General features: G+C 43.2%; 1 protein-coding gene across 1 annotated transcript in view; it reads left to right on the top strand.

The window, feature by feature from the left end:
- LOC141161845 (unconventional myosin-X-like) overlaps positions 1–24,321 on the top strand; it is a 79,984-nt gene that overhangs the window by 34,825 nt on the left and 20,838 nt on the right. The window contains exons 3-28 of the mRNA XM_073647294.1: positions 158–316; positions 1,404–1,591; positions 1,676–1,804; positions 2,420–2,544; positions 5,462–5,475; positions 5,597–5,681; positions 6,320–6,423; positions 8,254–8,383; positions 8,581–8,699; positions 9,190–9,336; positions 9,949–10,049; positions 11,516–11,582; positions 11,710–11,802; positions 12,198–12,266; positions 13,055–13,137; positions 13,214–13,322; positions 13,617–13,697; positions 13,815–13,939; positions 14,149–14,263; positions 19,079–19,185; positions 21,060–21,350; positions 21,482–21,521; positions 21,672–22,460; positions 22,743–22,866; positions 23,074–23,320; positions 23,399–23,494. Coding sequence (XP_073503395.1) covers positions 158–316; positions 1,404–1,591; positions 1,676–1,804; positions 2,420–2,544; positions 5,462–5,475; positions 5,597–5,681; positions 6,320–6,423; positions 8,254–8,383; positions 8,581–8,699; positions 9,190–9,336; positions 9,949–10,049; positions 11,516–11,582; positions 11,710–11,802; positions 12,198–12,266; positions 13,055–13,137; positions 13,214–13,322; positions 13,617–13,697; positions 13,815–13,939; positions 14,149–14,263; positions 19,079–19,185; positions 21,060–21,350; positions 21,482–21,521; positions 21,672–22,460; positions 22,743–22,866; positions 23,074–23,320; positions 23,399–23,494 — 3,737 coding nt within the window. The remainder of the gene's footprint in view (positions 1–157; positions 317–1,403; positions 1,592–1,675; positions 1,805–2,419; positions 2,545–5,461; positions 5,476–5,596; positions 5,682–6,319; positions 6,424–8,253; positions 8,384–8,580; positions 8,700–9,189; positions 9,337–9,948; positions 10,050–11,515; positions 11,583–11,709; positions 11,803–12,197; positions 12,267–13,054; positions 13,138–13,213; positions 13,323–13,616; positions 13,698–13,814; positions 13,940–14,148; positions 14,264–19,078; positions 19,186–21,059; positions 21,351–21,481; positions 21,522–21,671; positions 22,461–22,742; positions 22,867–23,073; positions 23,321–23,398; positions 23,495–24,321) is intronic.

Here is a 24,321-nt window from a genome sequence, read left to right as displayed (position 1 = left end):
TACTGCCCCCCCATGTACAAGAATAGAACGACTATAATACTGCCCCCTATGTACAAGAATATAACTACTACAATGCTGCCCCCCCATGTACAAGAATATAACTACTATTATGCTGCTCTCTATATGTTTGTAAAGGTATCTTCTTCTTTCTCTGCAGGAGTTTATGTACCCTTGCAGCGCCCTCACCAGGGACTTGGTGCTCCCGATGCATCAGAATAACCGAGAAGGTGTGGAGGACATGTCCTTGATGAGTGACTTGCATGAAGCCGCCATCATGTTGAATCTTTATCAACGTTACAAAGATAATAAAATCTATGTGAGTCGAGAGCTGCTGACCTGCATTGTCATTATATACCTATCATTTTTCTTATTTCTATTTCTGCTTCTTATTAGAATATTTCTATAATAAAGACATATCTAACCTCTCAGTCACTGTATTATGAGAAGATCTACCAATTGGTCACATAATTTTGAGTTTCAGTTCCTCTCAATAGCTCTGGTTCCTTCTCGTTTACATTTAGAGACTGCGAACTGGTTCTGACATTGTACATTTCTCACAGCTGCAGTAGTTACATTGTATCGGTTTAAGCAATCATGTGAGCAAAATACAGCTGAAATGTGCTTCTTGTTCTGGACTCCAGACTGTACTAGAGGGAGCCAAGATCAATGTATAAACTGTACACCATCAGCTCCCGTGCGCCCCCTGGTGATGGCTGAAAACTGCAAACATTTTATAATTTAAAGAGAACCTGTCACTTGCATAACATAATTGCATTAAATACCTTGTGAAATTCCAAGATCTTCCCTGATCTCCCCTGATTCTGCCACTCTTTTCCGTTTTGTGCTGCGTTGCTCCATTGCAGAGATATGCACATTTGTTCCTTTTGGAGTGCAGCATGTGAAATCTCCACTTTGCAAGCTAACTGGGTGTTTCTTCAGAGTCTTCTCTGGGGCTTTCGCACTTTCATCCCTCCCTCCCAAATGCTGCCAATCACAGCTGGGCAGCTGATCTAGTTGTTTAACAGTCTCAAATGCTGCCGAGTTGTGATTGGCAGCATCTGGGAGGGAGGTATGAAAGCGCAATACCCCCATAGAAAACTCTGAAGAAACACCCAGTTAGCCTGCAAAGCGGAGATTTCACATGCTGCGCTCCAAAACGTACAAATGTGAATATCTCTGCAATGGAGCGACACAGTCCAAAACGGAAAAGAGCGGCAGGATCAGGGCAACTCGGTGATTTTTTTTTACAAGATGTTTAATTCTATTTTTTAGGCATTCCTTAACGGTATGGTGCAATTTACCTTATACTTAAAAGAAAAAAAAAGAAAGAAAGTATAATAACTTATTCTTCTGTGCAGTGTAGGTCAAGGATATTATTGACATTATTGATCTCCTTTCACTAGACCAATATCGGTTCCATCCTGGCCTCAGTAAATCCCTACAAGCAAATCTTAGGATTGTACGACGAGAGCGCTGTGGATTTATACAGTCGCCATCAGTTAGGGGAGCTCCCTCCCCATATATTTGCCATAGCCAACGAGTGTTACCGCTGCTTGTGGAAGAGACGTGACAGCCAGTGCGTCCTCATAAGGTACGAGGCCAAATAATTGCGCGTCAAAATGTCTTATATACAGACTATAACACCGGGAAATTGTGAAAATTCTGTGTCTTTCAGTGGAGAAAGCGGCGCTGGCAAAACAGAAAGCACAAAATTGCTCCTTAAATTTTTGTCCTCGATGAGCCAGAGCTGCGCAGGAGGTGGAGACAATCAGACGCATGTGGAGGCGGCCATCATGGAGAGCAGGTCCTTATTACTACATGTCCTAAGAAGTGGACGCTGATTCCCGGGACTTAGACGATCCAGACTAGCAGCAATTAATTGATTTAGTGGGTCGGCCGTAGGCTCAAGAAGTCCCTTTATGATCTTTAATAAAAACAGTAAAGACAATTTAGAAAGTTTTTATCATCTAGGGCAAAATTGTCACTTGTCTTGTTTTTACAGGACTTTCCTGGGAACTAGACCTGAAAATAGGTTGAGTTTTCTGTACAAGCGGTGTGTCGGGCTCCTCTAGGGTGTTCCTGGGCTAAGCAGGGGCAGGGCTTAGAAATGTCTCACTGTATGGGATTCATATTTCAGAAAAATTTTAATTATCCTATATCATATTTTTCTGGATTATAGATAGATACAAGTATATAATTCTTAGGCTTATAACCCTCAAAAGGTCATTGTAAGGAAATATCTATTAATCGGTTTGTTGTGATTTGGTGTCATGTACATATTTTCATTGCACGGATCACACCATTGGGTTTATGCAGCTCCCCCGCTGACCATTGTGTATGTATATAGCATAGATATGACCCCGCCTATGTGTATATATATTTGTAGGATTTACACTCTGAGTTATGTCTTCTTCCATAGCCCAATTCTCGAAGCTTTTGGAAACGCAAAGACCGTTTACAATAACAACTCAAGTCGCTTCGGAAAATTCATCCAGCTGCATTTCTCCCAGCAGGGCCACATCCAGGGGGGCCGCGTGGTGGACTGTATCCTTCTAATACAGTGACAGGTTGATGTGATGAGCAGCGTACGCAGACATGCAGAGAACCTAATTACACCAACTTATCCCCACAGAGGAACCACCAGCATTTATTGTGTCACCTACAGCGAAAGCAGAAATTCAATTCTCACTTTCTGAATAAACACAAACGCACAGATGATCAGATCATCACCTGTGCCGAACATATGAGAACTCTCTGCAGAAGTGAAATCGGAGCAGTGCTCCGTGCCTGCTAAAAATATCTGTGCCGGAGCCGCACCAGTAATACCAGAACCCACCAGTGATGAAATCAACATTCCTAGGTCTCCTATGTACAAGAATATAACTACTATAATACTGCTCCTGTGTACAAGAATATAACTACTATAATACTGCCCCTATGTACAAGAATATAACTACTATAATACTGCCCATATGTACAAGAATATAACTACTATAATACTGCTCCTATGTACAAGAATATAACTACTATAATACTGCTCCTATGTACAAGAATATAACTACTATAATACTGCCCCCTATGTACAAGAATATAACTACTATAATACTGCTCCTATGTACAAGAATATAACTACTATAATACTGCCCCCTATGTACAAGAATATAACTACTATAATACTGCCCCAGTGTACAAGAATATAACTACTATAATACTGCCCCAGTGTACAAGAATATAACTACTATAATACTGCTCCTATGTACAAGAATATAACTACTATAATACTGCTCCTGTGTACAAGAATATAACTACTATAATACTGCCCCTATGTACAAGAATATAACTACTATAATACTGCCCATATGTACAAGAATATAACTACTATAATACTGCTCCTATGTACAAGAATATAACTACTATAATACTGCTCCTATGTACAAGAATATAACTACTATAATACTGCCCCCTATGTACAAGAATATAACTACTATAATACTGCTCCTATGTACAAGAATATAACTACTATAATACTGCCCCCTATGTACAAGAATATAACTACTATAATACTGCTCCTATGTACAAGAATATAACTACTATAATACTGCCCCCTATGTACAAGAATATAACTACTATAATACTGCCCCAGTGTACAAGAATATAACTACTATAATACTGCCCCAGTGTACAAGAATATAACTACTATAATACTGCCCCTATGTACAAGAATATAACTACTATAATACTGCTCCTGTGTACAAGAATATAGCTACTATAATACTGCCCCCTATGTACAAGAATATAACTACTATAATACTGCTCCTATGTACAAGAATATAACTACTATAATACTGCCCCTATGTACAAGAATATAACTACTATAATACTGCCCCTATGTACAAGAATATAACTACTATAATACTGCCCCCTATGTACAAGAATATAACTACTATAATACTGCCCCTATGTACAAGAATATAACTACTATAATACTGCCCCCTATGTACAAGAATATAACTACTATAATACTGCCCCCTATGTACAAGAATATAACTACTATAATACTGTCTACTGTGGACAGGAATTTTCTTTGTGTATTAGGTCATATACCACAATGATATGGACTGTAAGCTTCGCTGATGCAGACATTATGTAGATATTTTTGCAGTATAATAAGATATTATAAGAACGGATGTAGATCTCATCCTCTATTACTGTCACCTGCTGTTGAGATGAGGAACAGGAAGCTGCGGTATCTTTTATTTTAAGGAAATGTGAAAGGTTTAGAGGAATCTGTCTGCGTCTTGTACTATAATGAGGTATGTACCATTATTATTTTTTTTAATAATGAGAAGTGTACATTTTTCAATATATTTTCTGTAGTAACTCTTCATGATTTTTAAGACATCTGTTCTGTTTTACAATTTACCTTTTTTTTAAAAAAAAAAACGAAAAAAACCCTCTCCGTTCTCACGGAAAAAGGAATTCTTATTTCTATAGTTTACTGCCGGCTATAGTTACCGGCCACTTCTGCAGTTTTTCCGTAATGTCTGATCTCCTAGGCAAGAAGCGCAGCACTTATAAGCTGTTTGCTATAGAGCTTGTAAGTGCTGCTCTGAAGCTGGCTGGACTGCTACATCTGGCCACCTTCATTGCAGAAGCAAAGCTGCATTGGCTTTCAACATCAGAGAGGGTGCCATTCGGACCAGAGGCGCAACAATGCTGCTGTTTCGACCTGTCAATCATTAGGAGCGCACTGCCCTGCCCAGAGGCAGAAGAACGCTGCTGATGAGCATTAATGAGAAGAACATCCCCTTAAGACTAGTTATAATGTTGGAAATTATTGGGGGCGTTGTCTGGATTAATTTCCATCCAAGACTTTGTGTTTTCTTAGGAGTCTCCAGTGTAGATTTCGTCACATTCACATGCAGCATAGTTGTTGTTTTATCACTGAAATCTGCAAAAGCCACGACTGAACCCCCTGGATCCTATTATAGGTCATCGGGATCCATCTACATTGATTTCTATTATAAACAGAAAACTACATTGCAAATGTGAAGAGAGCCTAGCAATTCTGTAGCTCTGTGTTGTGCCGTACCTCTGTAATTCCTCCTGGAAATGTCTAAATGAATCAACAGTGGGCATTACTGTTATATTTAGCTTTTATAGCCTGTTGTAACCTGGCTCATACTCGATTGTAAAGTGCGCGTCTGATACATAAAACCTCTCTAGATTCACCGGGCAGGCTGCTTTTATTTTTTAAGTCTGCACTCATTTATGCCGTTACATCAAGTCTGTCACTAATGATCTGAGATGTACAAAGATTATGACTGCCCCCTAGTGTCTGTTCCTGATATTGCACTTGAAGAACTTAACCAATTATTTTCATAATTTGCACTATTTCCTTTCTATATTATTATTGTTGTTGTTGTTTTTCTGCTACTTTCCTTCACTGCTACATCACCAGATTTACTGGAGAAGGTGAGTTTCTTTATCCGCTATGGAGGATGTATTCTTCAGTGTGAGGCGGGGAAAATTTTTTGCAGGTAAAGCCGCAAATTCGTTTAACCCTGCCAGTCCTCTTCCTTATTTCCACCCTTAGACCCGAGTGACGCGGCAGAGTCCTGGTGAAAGGAACTATCACATATTCTATGCTCTACTTGCGGGGGCCAGTAAGGAGGAAAGAGGTACATTACAAAAATATTATAATTTTATTATTTTGTATCTATTATTATTTATTATTATATATTTTTTAAGTAATTTATCATATAATGCCAAATGAACTCCTGCAGTCCAGATTCCTGCTTTTGGATGCTGGATACCATATTGATGGCTATGGTGTAACCAGGATCAGTTTTTTTTTTTTTTTTTCTGGTTGTATATAATTACAGAAAAGTTCTGAATTTTTGTTTACTTTTTTTTTAGTTTTTAGATATTACTTTTTGTTTTTAATTACTCACTATTTTTAGTATCTCAGCTTGCTTTCAATGAATGCAAAAATGTAGAAGCTTGAAACCCTCCTAGATCAAAACTTTTGTATTCTGCACTGTGATTTTTGGGGCAGTTCCACTTTTAAGGGGTGTTCAGGAACTTTAAAGGGGTTGATAAGAATAAGTAATCAATATTAAATGAGTTGCATAGTACTGAACCGCCCTAGGTTATCCATATCAGATTTGTGTAGATCTGATTCCTGACACCCCCGCCAATCAGCTGATTAAAGGGGCCACTGTGCAGCTTATCCGGCACAGCGCTATATACTGTGTAGTGGCCGTGAATGGTATTGCAGCTCTCTGCTGATTGGCATCTTTACACCTTGTGTATACAGAAGCGCTCTCCCTCTCGGATCCCCTATCCTATCAGTATCTCTGCTCTCCTGGATGTGTGACGGCCGAGGGGCTCAATGACAAAGACATGTATAACAAGGTTTTGGTGAGTGCAAAAATATCAGAAATATTTGTAAAGGTTTGAAAATCAGCTTCTTGATGCATTGTCTCCCATTTGTGCACCTAGATCAGTTCAGGAAATATGACTTTATCATCTACTTTTATATGTAAGAAGAACTTGGCACTCAAAGTGATTTAATTGAGTTGCAATCCATAGTGAGAACATAACGTTCTCTGCTGGCAATCCGTACGTCTGAGGAAGGTCTGTGAACAGTTATGTTCTCACTGTGGATTGCAATTCTCAATTAAATCACCTTGACATTCTATATTTGAGTGCATGTGAGCGAATACTTTATATAATCAGCAGTTACATTTTCTATTACACATTCACATTCCATATTCTGCTGCTTTACTGTTAGCTCTCGGCTGCTCGCCGCACACATTCCTCTGCATTCTCCTGTGGTTTCAACGTCTGCTGCATTAGCAGGGGATGTAGATGTGAATTTCCCTCTCAATGCACAGAATTAATGTGTTAAAAATTGCGCACTGTAGCTTTGATCACCTTATTCCACGTCATAGGTTATTGTGCGACCATCACAGCATGAATTCACTTTTAAAGAGGACCAGTCACAAAGGAAAAAGTGATTTTTGCGCTATTTGTTACCCACTGTTCCCATGAGTGTTTTTTTTTTTAAATCTGCCATATAGTTCAATAGATATGGAATATTTTCTTTAGTGCGCCAAATATGCTATTTTTTTTATAGTTTTTCCAAGGAGTCATTGATCACAAGACTCTCTGGGGGGGGCTTTTAAGTTTAAGCTGCTTCTGGACATGGCCGAGTGCTATGCGATGTTTTATCTGATAGCACTCGGCCCAATGTTATACTATGGGGCAGAACAGATCTCCTATTGTTTTCTCATGACCAATCGGCATTAGAAAATAATCGTAGCATGCTGCCAGTGGTTGCGAGACTCTGCTCACGCACACTTATACTAGTCTATGTGTGCATGTAAAACGTCGGACTGCACTTCGATATCATCCGAGTGCAGTCCGATATATGCCAAGACAGGCAATGGAGGAGATGGAGGAATGAAGTTCTCCATCTTCTCCCCACCTGTGATCCGATTCTGTCATGCGAGAGAATCTGATCACACTCGGATCTTACAGACTTTGGGATGAGTGTCATTAGCATAATCGTCCCGATTCTCTCAAGAAAAAAATCAACGCCAGTGTGAGCGTTTTCTAAAGCAGGTTCTTAAGGAGTTTAAGGTAGGAAGTTAAAACAGCACTGCAGCACAGTGTTTGGGGCAGGAGGAGGCAAAATTAGGTAATTACAAAGATTTGTGACTGCAAAAGCTGATCAGTATTTAATAAAAAAAAAAATGCATTGCTGTTTTATCTGCCAAGTTCAAGCTCCCAAAGAATCTGCTTTCAAGTGCTGCTCAGGAAGAATCCGTATTCTATTTACCAACAATCTATGTTAAAGGCTTTCCCAGATTGAGTTTGGCCAAGGGGAGCAGAAAGGCTCAGACAGGGAAAGTCACGTACACTGTAGAGTACAGACTTTTGCTGAGCAGCAGTTGAAAATCGATTCTTATGGTGCTTGAACTAAGCAGTTAAAACAGCTCTGCAGCACATTGTTTGGGAGAGAGCAAAAAATCAAAATTAGGTAATGTAGTATATTAGAAAAATACATAACTCCGCTTATTTTCTACTTTAATTACTGATTTTTCCAAACTTACTCCTAAATGTCTAACATCTTAAAAAAAAATAAAATAAACATAAATAATCCCAAATAATAATGCCAAAGTGTTATGTCCAAGAAACTGGTCTGTCATTTAAAGTCAATATCTGTGTATTGATTTCTGGTCACAGAGGGCGCTGCAAGTGATGGATTTCAGTGATGAGGAAATCCGGGAGGTGTGGAAGCTGCTTTCTGGCACGTTGCAACTGGGGAATTTGGAGTTCATGACTGCAGGGGGCGCTCAGATTACAAGCAAAGCAGGTGAGAAGCATTTATAATGTAATTTCTTACCCCAGGATTGTGGGAAAAAATTACTATTAAAACTGGCTGATAACAGAGATCAGTAAATTGCATTTGGCTGAACAATAAATGGAAAACAGACTTGGGTGTTTTGTCCCTTTTTTAAGTAGGACTGAAACTATTTTGAAGTTTTTTTTTCTTTTTTGTGTCTTCCTCAGTTTTGAGTGACGTGGCCGATCTGTTGGGGTTGGATTCCTTCCAGTTGTCGGAGGTTCTCACTCAGCGATCAATGATTTTGAGGGGGGAAGAGATCAGTTCTCCCCTGACGGTGGAGCAGGTGAGATTGCTCGTCTTTTCTTACTATACAATCGGATACTTGGTAAGAATCATCCATGTTTGGCAACTTTCCTGGAACGTCCGGTGTGCTCCTACAAAAAGGGGAAATCTCCTTTTATTCCTGGAAGAATCGGGAGATCAAATCCAAAAGGTTTCTTGTGCCTCTGGGTCCCGCAGAAGTGGGGTCCGGGATATGGGGCAGGGAGTAGGTACAGAGGGCAGAAATTGTCCATTGCGGTCATCTTTACTTTTTTAAGTAGAGAAGGTTTAGAAAGAAGGAAACTGACAGATGGGAATATGACTGCAGGATCTGACTACACAGGGTTTGTTTGTAGTCTGTTACCATGGAGACACATAGCTTTTTGTAGGAGCTTTAGACGCAAAGTAATGGGAATTTTTTTTACATTTTCCTATTCCAAAGTTGCTTTATTTCTCATTTTTTGCTGCACTCGCTGTGGCCATAACATGTAATGTGCACCCATCTTCTCCAGGCTATAGACTCCCGGGACTCCTTGGCGATGGCGCTCTACGCTCAGTGTTTCTCCTGGCTGCTGGGAAAAATAAACGCTCGTATTAAGGGAAAAGAGAACTTCAAGTCGATCGGTATTCTGGATATTTTTGGATTTGAAAACTTCCAGGTAATTTCAAGATTTAGACACATTTCAAGGGGATCTCCATTTCTGGGGCCACATTTTACTATTACAGTCTATATGATTCATGGAGTCACTTCTGCTGATTTGGTGTTTTCTACTCCGGTCGGCGTCTAAAGTTGAAGCAAATAATCCTGCCGGTTCATTTCCTGAACCTGTATGCAGTCATGTGACCTAAAAGCTGAACTAACCACAATGCATTGCTGTCTGGTTACAGAATTGTCTTTAGCTTTCTATCTGATTGGAGGATAGACTACATTGTCACTTTTGGGTTGTGGGGCTTTCAGTTCTAGGAAATTGCCCAACATGGTGGAAACAAGGCAGCATGGCCGATTTTCCTCTGGAAACAGCGCCACTGATGTCTGTAGGCTCTGTGTGGTATTGCAGCTCGTTCCCATTTGCTTCAATAGGGTTAAGCAGCAATACCAAATGCCACCCAGGGAGAAAGGTGGCGCTGTTTCTAATAGGAAGCAGCTACAGTTTTCTAATTTTATACAAGACCTTTAATGAAGCGAGACCATCCATACATAGTCATTTACGTGGAGGGAAACAGACCATGTTGTGCAATCTTTGACTGCATGTTGTTCTATTGCTGTCCAGGTGAACCGGTTTGAGCAGTTTAATATTAATTACGCCAACGAGAAGCTCCAGGAATATTTCAACAAACACATATTCTCCCTGGAACAGCTGGAATATAACAGGTAATGAATTCTAATCTAAGATGTGTGTTCAGCTGATTTGTTTTTTTGTTCATTTTAGATTCCTAAGTTAAAAAAAAAAGAAAGAAGTTTATTTGTGTCTACAGCTCTTATGTAGACCAATGTGTCTCCATGGTGAAAATCAGTGCAGTTGGATTCTACTGTCTTAGTCCCTTCCCATGATACCTGACAAAAAATAATAAATTCAGAATCAGACTACATAATGGTTTGTTTGTAGTCTGTTACCGTGAAGACACATTGCTCTGCAAAGAATCTGTATACACAAATAATCGGTTTTTAGTAAATTTGCTTCCTCAAACTTCTGAATGGATTTTAATGTAAATGAAGCTTAATTATTGAATAATGTATTTTTTTTCGTTTCCATTTATAATATACAGTACAGACCAAAAGTTTGGACACACTTTCTCATTTTAAAGATTTTTCTGTATTTTCATGACTATGAAAATTGTACATTCACACTGAAGGCATCAAAACTATGAATTAACACATGTGGAATTATATACTTAACAAAAAAGTGTGAAACAACTGAAAATACGTCTTATATTCTAGGTTCTTCAAAGTAGCCACCTTTTGCTTTGATGACTGCTTTGCACACTCTTGGCATTCTCTTGATGAGCTTCAAGAGGTAGTCACCGGAAATGGTCTTCACTTCACAGGTGTGCCCTGTCAGGTTTAATAAGTGGGATTTCTTGCCTTATAAATGGGCTCATCAAGAGAATGCCAAGAGTGTGCAAAGCAGTCATCAAAGCAAAAGGTGGCTACTTTGAAGAATCTAGAATATAAGACATATTTTCAGTTGTTTCACACTTTTTTGTTAAGTATATAATTCCACATGTGTTAATTCATGGTTTTGATGCCTTCAGTGTGAATGTACAATTTTCATAGTCATGAAAATACAGAAAAATCTTTAAATGAGAAGGTGTGTCCAAACTTTTGGTCTGTACCGTATTTTTTTTATATTCCCCCACCGATTTCAAAATCACTGCTTGAAAAAAAATGTATACAATCCTAGCCCCAATTTCCCACAGCTGAAAAACTTGTTGGATTGGCTGTGTGAACGGAGGTCAGGACAGGTTTTAAGCCTCGGCATGGGAACACATTCACTTACAGCAAGCAGGGATATTGATAGTGGTGACTAATGAAGACACTTTTTGGGGAGATTTACACCAGATACTAATAATAGATCATCGGCATCTCATGCCTGCATTCATTTTAAGAGGCTCGTCGCTTGCTTTCTTCTATGCCACTATGGCATAAGTAATAGTAAATGTGGCGGGATGTATTTTGCCCCTCCCCCTACCGCTGAGCTCCACCCCCCCCCTCCATTTTATTTTATAGAGCTGTCAGAAAACTTGCAAATAGCGTGCGCCATAAGTCACCCATAGTGGCCTCTAATGTAAAAAGTTTCTGAACTTTTATTTTTCATTCACTTATACTCTGCATTGCAGGGAGGGCATACACTGGGAAGCCATTGACTGGATGGACAATGCAGAATGCCTGGATCTGGTGGAAAAGGTGGGAGCTGTGCTGTGTATATAGATTGTGGGATACAGGCAGAGATGGATACTACGCACAGATCTGAACATGTCCTTGCATGGGCCACCATAGTTAACTCTTTTTTTCTTTACCATGGTTTGTATAGAAACTCGGTTTGCTGGCTTTGATTAATGAGGAGAGTCGTTTTCCAAAAGGCACAGACCTCACCCTGCTAGAGAAGCTCCATAACCAGCATGCTGTAAGTGCTCTTTACACTGCTTTAGCAGGGTGTTCACTATATCCTATTTTCCTACTATGTTACAGGGCACCGACCTATTGTGGGCCCCAAATTCTTCTCCCATTAGTTACTGTTATTTTTAGACCAATCTTTCATAAAACCTAGACCGTATGATAAGTCTGTCTACAGCCGCCACTAGGGGGAGCTCTGGAGTTTATTGATGACTATTTAAGTTTGTTTGCGAAATGCATAAATCCAATTATGTTCCCGCAGTCTCCATCCAAGATGTCCCCAAACTTTCCAGAACCTCCATTGCACAATTGTCATTTTGGTCAGACTCGCAGAACTGCCCCATGAGCTTAAGACTGCTGCCCAGTAAGCTACAATTTTAATACATAATTCTGTTTGTGCTCCAGAATAACCCACATTATGTGAAGCCACGGGTAACCGAGAACCAGTTTGGCATCAAGCACTACGCTGGTGAGGTAAGTGAACTAAATATCTTAAATCATCCTGTTTTTTTAGCATCATGCACATGCTGTGCGGCTACTGGGTGCCTGCCCGTACTGAGCGGTGGCTGCTCGTGGGGGGTTCCCTGCCCTTGCTGAGCCGGTGGCTGCTCGTGGGGGTTCCCTGCTCGCGCTGAGCCGGTGGCTGCTCGTGGGGGTTCCCTGCCCGCGCTGAGCCGGTGGCTGCTCGTGAGGGTTCCCTGCCCCCGCTGAGCCGGTGGCTGCTCGTGGGGGTTCCCTGCCCGCGCTGAGCCAGTGGGTGCTCGTGGCGGTTCCCTGCCCGCGCTGAGCCGGTGGCTGCTCGTGAGGGTTCCCTGCCCGCGCTGAGCCGGTGGCTGCTCGTAGGGGGGGTTCCCTGCCCGCGCTGAGCCGGTGGCTGCTCGTGGGGGTTCCCTGCCCGCGCTGAGCCGGTGGCTGCTCGTGAGGGTTCCCTGCCTGCGCTGAGCCGGTGGCTGCTCGTGGGGGGGTTCCCTGCCCGCGCTGAGTCCTGTGGCTGCTTGTGAGGGTTCCCTGCCCGCGCTGAGCCGGTGGCTGCTCGTGAGGGTTCCCTGCCTGCGCTGAGCCGGTGGCTGCTCGTGGGGGGGTTCCCTGCCCGCGCTGAGTCCTGTGGCTGCTTGTGAGGGTTCCCTGCCCGCGCTGAGCCGGTGGCTGCTTGTGAGGGTTCCCTGCTTGCGCTGAGCGGCGGCTGCTGGTGGAGTCTTGCCTATGCTAAGTGACCACCTACGATCTTATGAGCTCTTTTTGCATTATTGCTGGCCCTTTAGGTCATGTACGATGTGAAGGGCTTCCTGGAAAAGAACAGGGACACGTTTCGTGATGATATCTTGAACATGCTGAGAGACAGCAGGTAAAGGGATACCTACCACACAAGGGGTGACACGATTATAAAGCGCCCCCTATAAACTTGCATCTTTATTGCTTAGGTTGGATTTTATCTATGACCTGTTTGAAAAAGTCTCCAGCAGAGGTGGGGAGCAAACACTGAAGATGGGGACACAGAAGAAGAAGCCGACGGTCAGCTCTCAGTTCAGAGTAAGTGCAATGAGAATCCATCAATCTGCTCCCTGCTCCATCAAATCTCCTGTATAAAGAGACAGCCTGCGGCCACCACTAGAGGGACCTTATGAGCTTCGTGTATAAACCATATGTACTGAGCTCCCCCTAGTGGTGGATACAGGCAGACAGAATTAATTACCATGTAACTCTATTACAATGATGGGGATTTGGAGCTTTGCATTAGAAAACCTAATCACCAACCATTAAGAAAATAAATGAATCAGTACAGAAAGTTATTGGGAGTGATGCAGTTTTCTCCTCTTCTTGTAGGAGTCCCTCCATTCTCTCATGGCAATGCTCAATACCTCAAACCCCTTCTTCATCCGCTGCATAAAGCCCAACACCGAGAAGGTGAGTACAAGTCATGAAAGCTAAAAGGCGCATTATCCTTCATGTGGACCCAAGCCTAAATATTTTTCCCCCCTTTTGGTTACTACTTACCCAGTTTTATCTCCATGTTTATTCCAGCTGCCGGACAAGTTCAGTCCGGACGTGGTCCTGAATCAGCTGAGATACTCAGGAATGCTGGAGACGGTGAAGATCAGGAGGGCCGGGTACCCCGTCCGCAGGCAGTACCCAGACTTCATGAGCCGGTGAGCACGTCAAAATAAATTGCAGATTGCAGTGCACGTTACTGCCATGCAAGCACAAACTGTCAGGGATGTGTCCTCTCGCTGACCGCAAGCAGAGGTATTAAAACAAGTAAATCGTGCAATTTTTATTTTTCTGCTCTTGTCAGTTTTTGCTTTTTCACCTTTTCTAGCATTTTGGGGAAAATTAACCCCTAATTATCTACCCTCAGGTATAAGATGCTCCTGAAGAATAATACCGGTACGGACGATGATCGGGGAAAATGTGCAGCTTTCCTGCAGACCTTTGATGACTCCAAGAAGGAATGGCAGCTCGGCAAAACCAAGGTATAAAAAAACAAGGCAGGATTAGATGTCAGACCTGCAACCACCACTAGAGGGAGCGTAGGAGCTGTATAAACCTGTATGTCAAGAGCTCCCCCTAGTGGTGGTGCTTGTAAGTTAAATAAATCGTGTTTTTTGCTACTGAAGTAGCTGTTTCTGTGGCTCTTTTTTGCTTTCTGTATTTATATGTAATATTAGAGGCAAGAGTCAAGGAGGAGGAGCCACTCACCAAGAGAGTCAAGGTTGCCATGTAATTGACTTTCTGAGAACAAGATATCTCATCTCAAACCTGTCCAAAACCCAACTGACACTTGCTGTTGCTGGGACGAGGGCATAGAGCATGAGTCAGAAGTGCATGCTCAGATTTTGGGAAGGCAGAGTATGTCGCTGAGTCAGAAGTGCATGCTCAGATTTTGGGAAGGCAGAGCATGTCACAGCAAGCCATATTGGGCAGACTTATGGCACGGCTAGCTTGACTTTTCCACCGAGTGGCTCCACCTTCTTGACTCCAGCAAAGTAATTTACATACAGCACATGCAGGCGCTAAACTGAATATTTTAAGACATCTGGTTTAAGCAATTCAAAGACCATTTATTTCACCCCATTGCACCAATCCCGATCAAAAAAATTGCTATTTGTGGGCAGGGCTTTACTAAACCCAGCCCCTTTCCAGTCCAGGATTGTGCAGATTTGACGGGACGGCCCCTAAACTTTGTCTTTTATGCTCCTAGTATTATATTCATGGACATCTATAGAAATCAAAATGGATTTAAGGGAATTGTTATCCCCCCCCCCCCCCCATTCCCATTTTATGTATTAAACTGGAGCTCTGTAACAAAAACTGAACCTTTTTATAAATAAATATATTCATGTTTGATGCATGTTCACACTTAAGATATCTTTTGGCTCTGTTACTTTTAGGTTGCAGCGTGTTAAGACGTTTATTATATCTTTTATTGCGGTGGGGGCCCTGCTGTTTAGATACAAAGCCCCAGATACCCTGCAGAGACCTACATTAGAAGTTTCACTACCTGTAACCACCACCAGGAGGAGGTCCCTGCATAATGTTTCATTATGTAGCTCTATGTATATCTGTATGCAGTGAGCTCCCTCTAGTGGTGACTGCAGGTGGCAAAAGTTTAATCTTTTACTAAATAATTGTCGTGCTGGAGATTTGGAGCTTTGTATCAGAAAAGCGAAGCTCGGACCGCTGTAAAGATGGATGCATTGGCCAGTAAAGTTATTGGCGGGTAGGAGGACGGCCGGAGTATTGCTTTAGCACCAAGAAGTTCCCGCTACACCTCTGATGTATTACATATACAGATCTCCCACTCTTGTTGATTGTTGGTTCTCATCTCCAGTAGCTGTGCTGGTACTTGTAGTTCTGCAACCACTGGAGCTCTGTACATACCAGATTTGTGATTGCAATGAGATTTTTTTTTATTTTTTTTTATTGTGGTTGGATTCTCTTGTGTTGAAATGCCATTTTATGAAGCGTTCATTGTTTCCGCGCTGAGAGCCGGTCGTTTTGTAAGAAGTGATAAACCACCGTGACTGATGAGTTTGCCCTGTGACGGCGGTGACTCCACCCTGTGGTATGAGGCAGTGGGCGAGGGAAGGACGGGGGGTTTATGTGGGTCACGGGCAAGGGAGAGCGAGGGCTGGCGGGCGTCACATGGAGCTTCCCCTGGTTGGGTGGCACAAGTCTGGAGCTGGGGGGGGGCACCGGCCATGCCTGCGGAGTCACACTGGGTTATTGTGGATGGGATCGGGAGCTGGTAGCCTCGGGCGCTGCACAGAAAGCCTCTTTGTTCTGCTTGGGGTCACAGGCTGTGCCTTTTGTCGTCGCGTTCGGGCTCTCAATGGGATGTGTTCTTTTAACAGTCGAGAAGTGTTATTGCAGTTAATATTGGTCTTAACCCTTATTGTGCAGCGTCCGTCCTCCGCACAGACACAGTCCACTCTAATTGCAGGAGCCTGAAGCTCCGATACTTATCGCCAGGTTACATCAATAAAGATTAAAGGGGATCAAAAAAAAAATCCCCAAACCATAACTTGCCTGTTGGTGCCCCCCCACCACTCTACTGCTGGCGACCCGGTGGTCCTTGTCGATCTTTTTTAACTTTGGCCGCAGCGGTCGTGCGTCACTGCTGAGGTCCGTGATTGGCTCCAGTGGTCATGTGGCTGAATGGCTCGAGACCATTGGAGAAAAGCGAGACCATTGTGGGCCACAGAGCGGAGTCTGGATTTAGAGATCCTGCTAAGAAAAGAAAATCTATCTGGGATCTTTAATCATTAAATGACAAAATACTACAACTTAGGGGGTGGGTGATCGGGGGAGATTTCATTAAAGGGGTTTTCCACTTAGGTTTCTAGCCTTTGATGACCAAGCACTGCGTTTAAAATATTTAAATCAGATGTACTTGCCCCTCCCCTGGTCCACCGCTGCTCGGTCTTTTTGGTGGCAGCGGTGACGACCTAACCGCAGAGCACATCAACGGCTGCAGTCAATCATTGAGCTCGGCTACTCTGATCATGGAGCACGAGCTGTTGAGCTGAGAGATTGGCTGCAGTGGTGATCTGAACTGTAGTTTGGGTCAGAGCAGGAACTGAGATCTGCGCTGGACCTGGGGAGGATGAGCACCATATGATTTTATTATATAGACACAGGGCTGGCCATTAGAGGTCAGGAAACCCCCTTTAAGTTTGCCATAACATGCCATTATTAAAATGTAATGGAAAAGTTTTTAAATATAACCGGCGTTGCATAGTGCTGCTGATTGGTGGGGGTCCAGGTCCTGAGACCCCCACCAATCAGTTAAAACGAGCTGCATGCACAGAGTGGTCTATGGGCTCAATAGTAGGTCTATATGTCCGTACACGGCTCCGTTCATGAAGGGGGAACGAGTTCTTGTTAATTGACAGCAAGCAGAGAACTTGGAAAGGGATGAAACCTCTAAGTGTATAAGAAATCTGCAGAACTTTTTACATAAAACTGGAAAATCCTGCCTGGACCTTCTGCGGTCAACTAGAAGTGTTCAATCCCCTTACAGCACCACCACAGGTGAGATGAGGCATTGCAATGTGCCCACTAAAATCAGTGGGACATCCACGTGTCCTTCAAAAAGCAAAAAATGTCCTTTTAAAGGATTATTCCCACCATCATCGATAGATATTGTTGGGCAGTGATGGAAATTTAAAGCAATTTTCCCATTTACTGCTTATTAAAATTTTCAGCCGTTCTTGAGATATTAACTTTTTTTTTAAAATCTTTTTATTATTTTTTATTTACAGCTCGTTGTTTTGGAAACCGACCAGACTATGTGCAGTGCTTACAAGCTTGTACCTCTTAATCCCGGGCAGCTACAGCGCAGTGTTTACAAGCTAAACCGCAGCGGTGGTCGGTCTCCTGGGCAACAAGTGTTACTATCTCAAGAATGGCTGCAAAGTTTAATAAGCAGTAAATTGCAGAAGTGCATATATATATATTTTTTTGCAAGCTCTATCTGACAATATCCATCTATGAAGATGAGAATAAGCCTTTTGAAGCAATCAGCTAATGAATAAAATCCAGACTTTCACCCCCGTTGAGCCTCGTTGCACGGTTGGCCATGTTCTTGCCATGTTCTTGCTCTCTCACATACTTGCACAGTCTTCAGGCGCTCACTGACTCTGCTCCATGTGCTTTTTCTCCCGTCGATTGTTTGTGAACGGAAGGAACAACTTCTGGAAGGAAGCCGGGAGCACAAGGAGGGGGCAGCGTCTTTGTCATAGGGTTTAACCAAATAAAACCGCTGCAAAGTACAGAGAGCAGAAAGCTGCACCGGGGGCAATGAGTGTTACTGGGCAGTGCCATCCGCGTGTGACTCTACCCTGCTGTGTATGTCTGCAGATTATTGCACCTGGATCTCGTGCGCTCGTTCTCGTGGACTTATTTGGGGTCTTTACTGGTTTGTCTTGTCCCCCGGTCCATCGTATGTGCAGGTCCATGTCCAGGTCCATTGTGCAGCCTGCGTCGTGTCTGTCTCTGGATCTTCCTGCAAACCCATCTCTGTATCCTGTGTCTTTTTTCCCATCCTGTGTGCATTCCTGCATCCCAGCGTCCCTCCCATCCTGTGTGTTCAGTGCAGATGTAGCAGAGAGGAGTGTGTCAGCACTGCAATGTCTGCGTTTAAAGAATTTGGCAGTCCCATGTAAAAATCATAGTGGTGCAGGGCAGCTAAACCTGATACATCATCTGGTCCAGGAGATAATTGAAGGAAAAGTTCAGCTCTGCTACATCTGTATGTGAATACATAAACAACACGTGGTAATATCGATGAATGGTGGCCACTGGCCAGGTGTGGGACGCTGCTTTTGACCTGGCATCTGCCACTGCATCTAGACAGGTGTGGGTTGCCACGTTTGGCCAGGAGGGTGGGGCTGTTGCTTTTTTGCCCATGTGGGTGGGGCCGTTGCGTTTTTGGCCAGGCGGGTGGGGCCGTTGCGTTTTTGGCCAGGCGGGTGGGGCCGTTGCGTTTTTGGCCAGTTTTGGATCCAATTCTTGTAAATGCACCTGATAAACTCTGCTGCATCTGTCAGTGTACTGCTATTCCATCCTTACAATCTGGTGTGTGAGTGGTGACCAGCTTCAGCTCACTGACTCATAACTTTGGATCATCCCCTTCTCCTCTGCTCAACTCCTCCCCGTAAATCCTTTCTTTTCTTGGTGTAAGAAGAATATCCTAGTCCAGAGTCGCACAGACCACAGGGCTGCACTTCACACCTGTCATATGGCTCCCGTCACCTCACTTACAGGGTGTCTTCACTCACCCGCAGGTGTTCCTCAAAGAAGCTCTGGAGCAGCGTCTGGAGAAGACTCGGGATCAGGAGCTGAGGAGAGCGGCTTTGGTGATCCGAGCGCACATCCAGGGATACATCGCCAGGTAAGGCTCTGCTGTAGCTCCTGTATTCTTATGTCTGACTGTGAAGATTATCCCAAGGTGAAATAGTGCATGCATCTCAAGGGTTTACTAGGCAGGGGCCGACTCCAGAGAACGTGGGGTTAATCAGATCTATCACTTCTGGAAAACAATCAGTGAGCTATACCGCAGGGGAATGCATGCTACCTGCCAAGTTATATGGTGTTTAAGATACTTTTTTTTGTCAACTGAAAAAGTTTTGAAAAGTTTTTAAAGAGAAAATTACAGAAGTAGAAGGAGGTGAAAAATTCACCTTTTTTTGCTGCAGTATATTTGTGTCTATACTACGAGGCGGCAAAAGGAAGAGAAACATACGGTGAGTTACACCAAATATAATGTCATTTATTGCATTGTGTAAAGCTTGCCTCACTTTACACCTTTTTTACACATTCCTAAAGTCATGCATCTCGCAGCACAAACCTCATCCCAATTTTCTGTAATTCCATTACTTTATCAATATTCTTGCCCCAAGAGCTTACGGTTTTCTTTCCTCATTTGGGTAACATAAGGATGTGCAAACTATTGAGCGAGGAACCAGAAGTCCTTTTAATGTAAAGAATTGTGGCCATTTATTATCAGAAGTGGCTCGATGATTGGTGGTGAATTATGGTGATAAATGCGAGCTCCTATTTTTAGCCCCTGCTGTTACTCGGGGTCAGCGGGCCGGATGTAGGACAAGGTAATGTTTTTGTTCAGGGAGTAGATTACAGGATGGTGCGGTGTTTGTTGCTGCAGGGAATCAGGGCAGCGAGGATGAAGGGAAGCGAAATGAGTCATGTGAGATGTGCGATTCTGCTTCCATGCGCCTCCGTCCATCCAGGAATCATCGATAAATGGTGCAAATGGGGGGAATGGTGGTGCTGCCCTACACTGCCAAAAGAAAGGCTCGGAGCACTACACTTAGTAACCTGTAAAGCTACTAATGAAGTGGTTTCTAATGTCCTTGTTTGTTTAGGATCACTTGAACATGAATACATTTATAACTGTCGTCTGCAAAAGATTAAGAGGTTAATGGTACAAATCTGCCAGTCTAAGGGGCTAGAGAAAAGGTTGGCCCCCAATGTACAAGAATACAACTAGTATAATACTGCTCCTATGTACAAGAATATAACTACTATAATACTGCCCCCATGTACAAGAATATAACTACTATAATACTGCTTCTATGTACAAGAATATAACTACTATAATACTGCTCCTATGTACAAGAATACAACTACTATAATACTGCTCCTATGTACAAGAATATAACTACTATAATACTGCTCCTATGTACAAGAATATAACAACTATAATACTGCCCCCAATGTACAAGAGTACAACTACTATAATACTGCCCCCAATGTACAAGAATATAACTACTATAATACTGCCCCCTATGTACAAGAATATAACTACTATAATACTGCCCCCTATGTACAAGAATATAACTACTATAATACTGCCCCTATGCACAAGAATATAACTACTATAATACACCCCCCTATGCACAAGAATATAACTACTATAATACTGCCCCCTATGTACAAGAATATAACTACTATAATACTGCCCCTATGCACAAGAATATAACTACTATAATACACCCCCCTATGCACAAGAATATAACTGCTATAATACTGCCCCTGCAGACATTGACTGGACAATCGTTTCAGCATGGTTCCCCTACAGAATATATTGAGTTTTTCGTTATTGAAGCTTCAGCTTTTTGAACTTCGTATGCAGCGATTCTGTAGATCAGGGGGGCTGAGAACATGGACTAGCAGGAAACTGGACATATTGACCGTGTCCTTGGTGGAACTTATGCACCAACTAACTTCCTCCCTCTTTTCTTGCAGGAAGCATTATAAGCACGTGTGTCTCAGCATCATCACCATTCAAAAGAATTATCGAGCTCATTTCTGGAAAACCACATACTTAAGACTCCGACATTCGGCTGTGCAGTTTCAGAAGCACTGGCGCGGGAGGACTGCGAGGCACCTGTATCAGCAAATGCTGGAGGAGGAGAGGAGACGCCGAGAGGAGGAGGAGAGAAAACGGAAAGAAGAGGAGGAAAGACTGAGGAGAGAACTGGAAGAGCAAAGAAGAATGGAGGAAGAGCGGAAAAGACTAGAAGAGGAAGAGAGAAGGTAATGGGTCACCCAAGCCTTGGATCTCTTCTTCACTCTGTGGATCTGTTGGAGCTCTTCAACTTCAGTTCTTCGAGAATCTCTTGTATCTCAGGTTGGCCTAATTTTAATTATTGCTTTTTTTTTTCTAGGGAGCAGGAGCGACTGGAGGCTGAGCTCAAAGCTGCTCAGGTTAGTCTTGCATTGTTGGTTCACCTTTTTTTGTTGACCATTTGTGAACTAGGAGATGATGGGCCACACCAACTTAGCCAAAAACCAAACAGATGGGTGTCTCCATTTTTCCAAATTCTATCTTTTAACTTTCATGATGTTATTTTCCAGGAAGAACAGGAAAAAGCTCGAAACCTGGAGAACCTTCTCCTCCAAGAGGAGGAGAAACGACAGATGGATGAGATCTTGAGACTGGAGAAAGAGATAGAGAAATTGCATCAGCAACAGAAGATAGACGGAGTGTCGATCACTTGCACGGATACCCGTAACGAGTTGACGCGACAGCGAGAGGAGCAGATCCATAAGCTTGAGAAGGAAGCCTCTCGGGTGGCTCAAGAGTTCTTGGAGCTGTTAGATTTTGGAAACTTGGATGAGAGCGCCAACAGCTTAGAGAATGGCGTAGAAGGAAACTTGAACGTGGTAGGCAGTTTGGTGGCACCTTTGGCCGAGGAGGAGGTTGATGAAGGATTTCACGCAGATGATGAGATGTTACCACCTCCACCTCCAATGTTGTTGGAAGAAGACGATTTTGTGCTTAGGACAAGCGAGAGCTTTTCGGAAAATGGAACGTACACACAAATTCCTGGCAACTCAACGGATTCCCAGGTGTCTCCTCTAGAACCACAGTCTACTCAAGATGTGTATAGCGCCCTCTCTGACAAATCTGAGAGCATTTATCAATGTCTATCAGATATCCAGAGTAACAGCGAAGAGGCCCAGGAGCCCATCTACAGTTACCCTCCCGATGTGGAGTCGGACTATGACCATGAAGAGTTTGATGATGGTCCACCGGGTTCTACTGATGCCAGGAACTCCAGTGATGGTCACTTAACCGATGAAGAGATTCTTCGGATCTCCAAACCCGGCAGCTACGGATCCCAATGTGGAAGTCTGGACTCGGTGAGTAGTCTTGGCTCATTGGTCTTGCTCTTCGGGGAGCTTGCACACATGGTGTCACGTCTCGGGTCGGTATGTGCACAGTTCCTGTTTTTCTCTTGCATGGACTTGCGATATTGACTTTTCTGAGCTCATCTGTATTTTAACGGCCACAGAAAAGGTTTTTATTGTTACTTTTAGTGTTTTGCTTGAGCTTTGCAGGAAGTGTTTGTGCTGAGATTACAGAATGGTCATGAAAAGCTCCCAGTGTGGACAACTGAGGTTTATTCAACATTTCTCTTGTAGTTCTTGGACAGTGATGAAGAGGCAGACAGCCATATTGACACCGATGAAGAACTGATGACTTCACGTGTCACGCTTTTTAATGGAGGCGGCCCCCCCTATTTCCACAGTTACTTGTATATGAAAGGTAATGGATTTCATCAATTCATTCATACATTTCCTTTTTCAGTAGAAGCTTTCCTCCGATGAGCTGAACATGGGGTGTCTTGCTGCTGAACCGTCCCCCACCCCCATGTGATCTACTGCAATCTGTTGAGGGATCTAGTTTTACATTTTCCAGCAGGATAAGAGAAGCATTGCACCGCTCTCCTTCATATTGATTTTGTCCTTCCAGCTGGTGGCCTCATGAACATGTGGAGACGACGGTGGTGCGTCCTCAAAGACGAAACCTTCATGTGGTTCCGGACTAAGCAGGAGGCTTTGAAATCAGGCTGGCTCTATAAGAAGGGAGGTGGGATGTCCACATTGTCCCGGCGCAACTGGAAACGGCGCTGGTTTGTGCTGAGAGAGTCCAAGCTGATGTACTTTGAGAATGACAGTGAAGAACGACTAAGGGGGACAATCGACGTCCGCAACGCTAAGTGAGACCCGGGACAGCTGGAGGTATGGTTAATGTATTACATCCTGAGTGTGTCTGACTCCTGTCTGCTGTGATTCAGAGCCATCATTGATATTCATGAGAAAGAGAACGCTCTGGATATCGTCACCGAGGAGCGAACCTATCACATCGTGGCAGAGACACCTGAAGATGCCAGGTAACGACTGCATTATAACTTATGAAAGTTTTATGATTGATGTACCAAGAATGGCGTTTTGCACTCTAGTCTTAAGAGTCTGCTGGAATAAGATGCGCCAAAATTATTAAGCATGCACCTCTTAATGAATTTGGCGCATCTCTCAGATGGCGTGTGTCTGCATCCGAAGAGTCCTCCAGGTGTGGACTGGTCTACATTTTTTGACCTAACTCGTGGCCCTTTTCCTAACTCGTGGCCCTTTTCCTAACTCGTGGCCCTTTTCCTAACTCGTGGCCCTTTTCCTAACTCGTGGCCCTTTTCCTAACTCGTGGCCCTTTTCCTAACTCGTGGCCCTTTTCCTAGCGCGTGCTGCGTTAGGCTAAGCTCCTCCATCTTTTCAAAACGTTAACAGAGTTCGCATAGAAACGCACAAAGTAGCAAAACTTTTGCGCAAACTGCAGAACCGGCCCGTGAATGTTTCCGTTCGTCACCATTTTTAAAATCTTTGTTTGCAGTCAATAAGCAGAAACGTCCTTCTTTGCATTCACAGGATAAAAATCCTTTGTACAAATGTACATTTGCTACAAATGTATCCAGCCCGACTCCATATTGAAATATATTTACCTACATTGATACTTTGTAGCAAACAGTCAGGACAGGACAGAGCCTTGTGTGTTGCTGATGCCTCGAGCTACAGAGGATTTTCTTTACTGATATGTTGCAATAAAACTCAATCTATTTGATCACTTATAGCTGATATTTACTGACTGCAAGTAGAGGTCTAAGGTGAAACACAAAGCATGTTAGTAAGTTGCAGAGCGTTTCCCATACATTGGGTAATTTGGGAC

Source organism: Phyllobates terribilis, unplaced genomic scaffold, assembly GCF_046119375.1.
Source record: "Phyllobates terribilis strain yellow unplaced genomic scaffold, ASM4611937v1 Scaffold_9__5_contigs__length_417890890, whole genome shotgun sequence".
In the NCBI taxonomy this organism is placed as follows: domain Eukaryota; kingdom Metazoa; phylum Chordata; class Amphibia; order Anura; family Dendrobatidae; genus Phyllobates; species Phyllobates terribilis.
Note: the sequence above shows the minus strand (reverse complement) of the source record. Positions and strands in the feature narration are given on the sequence as shown.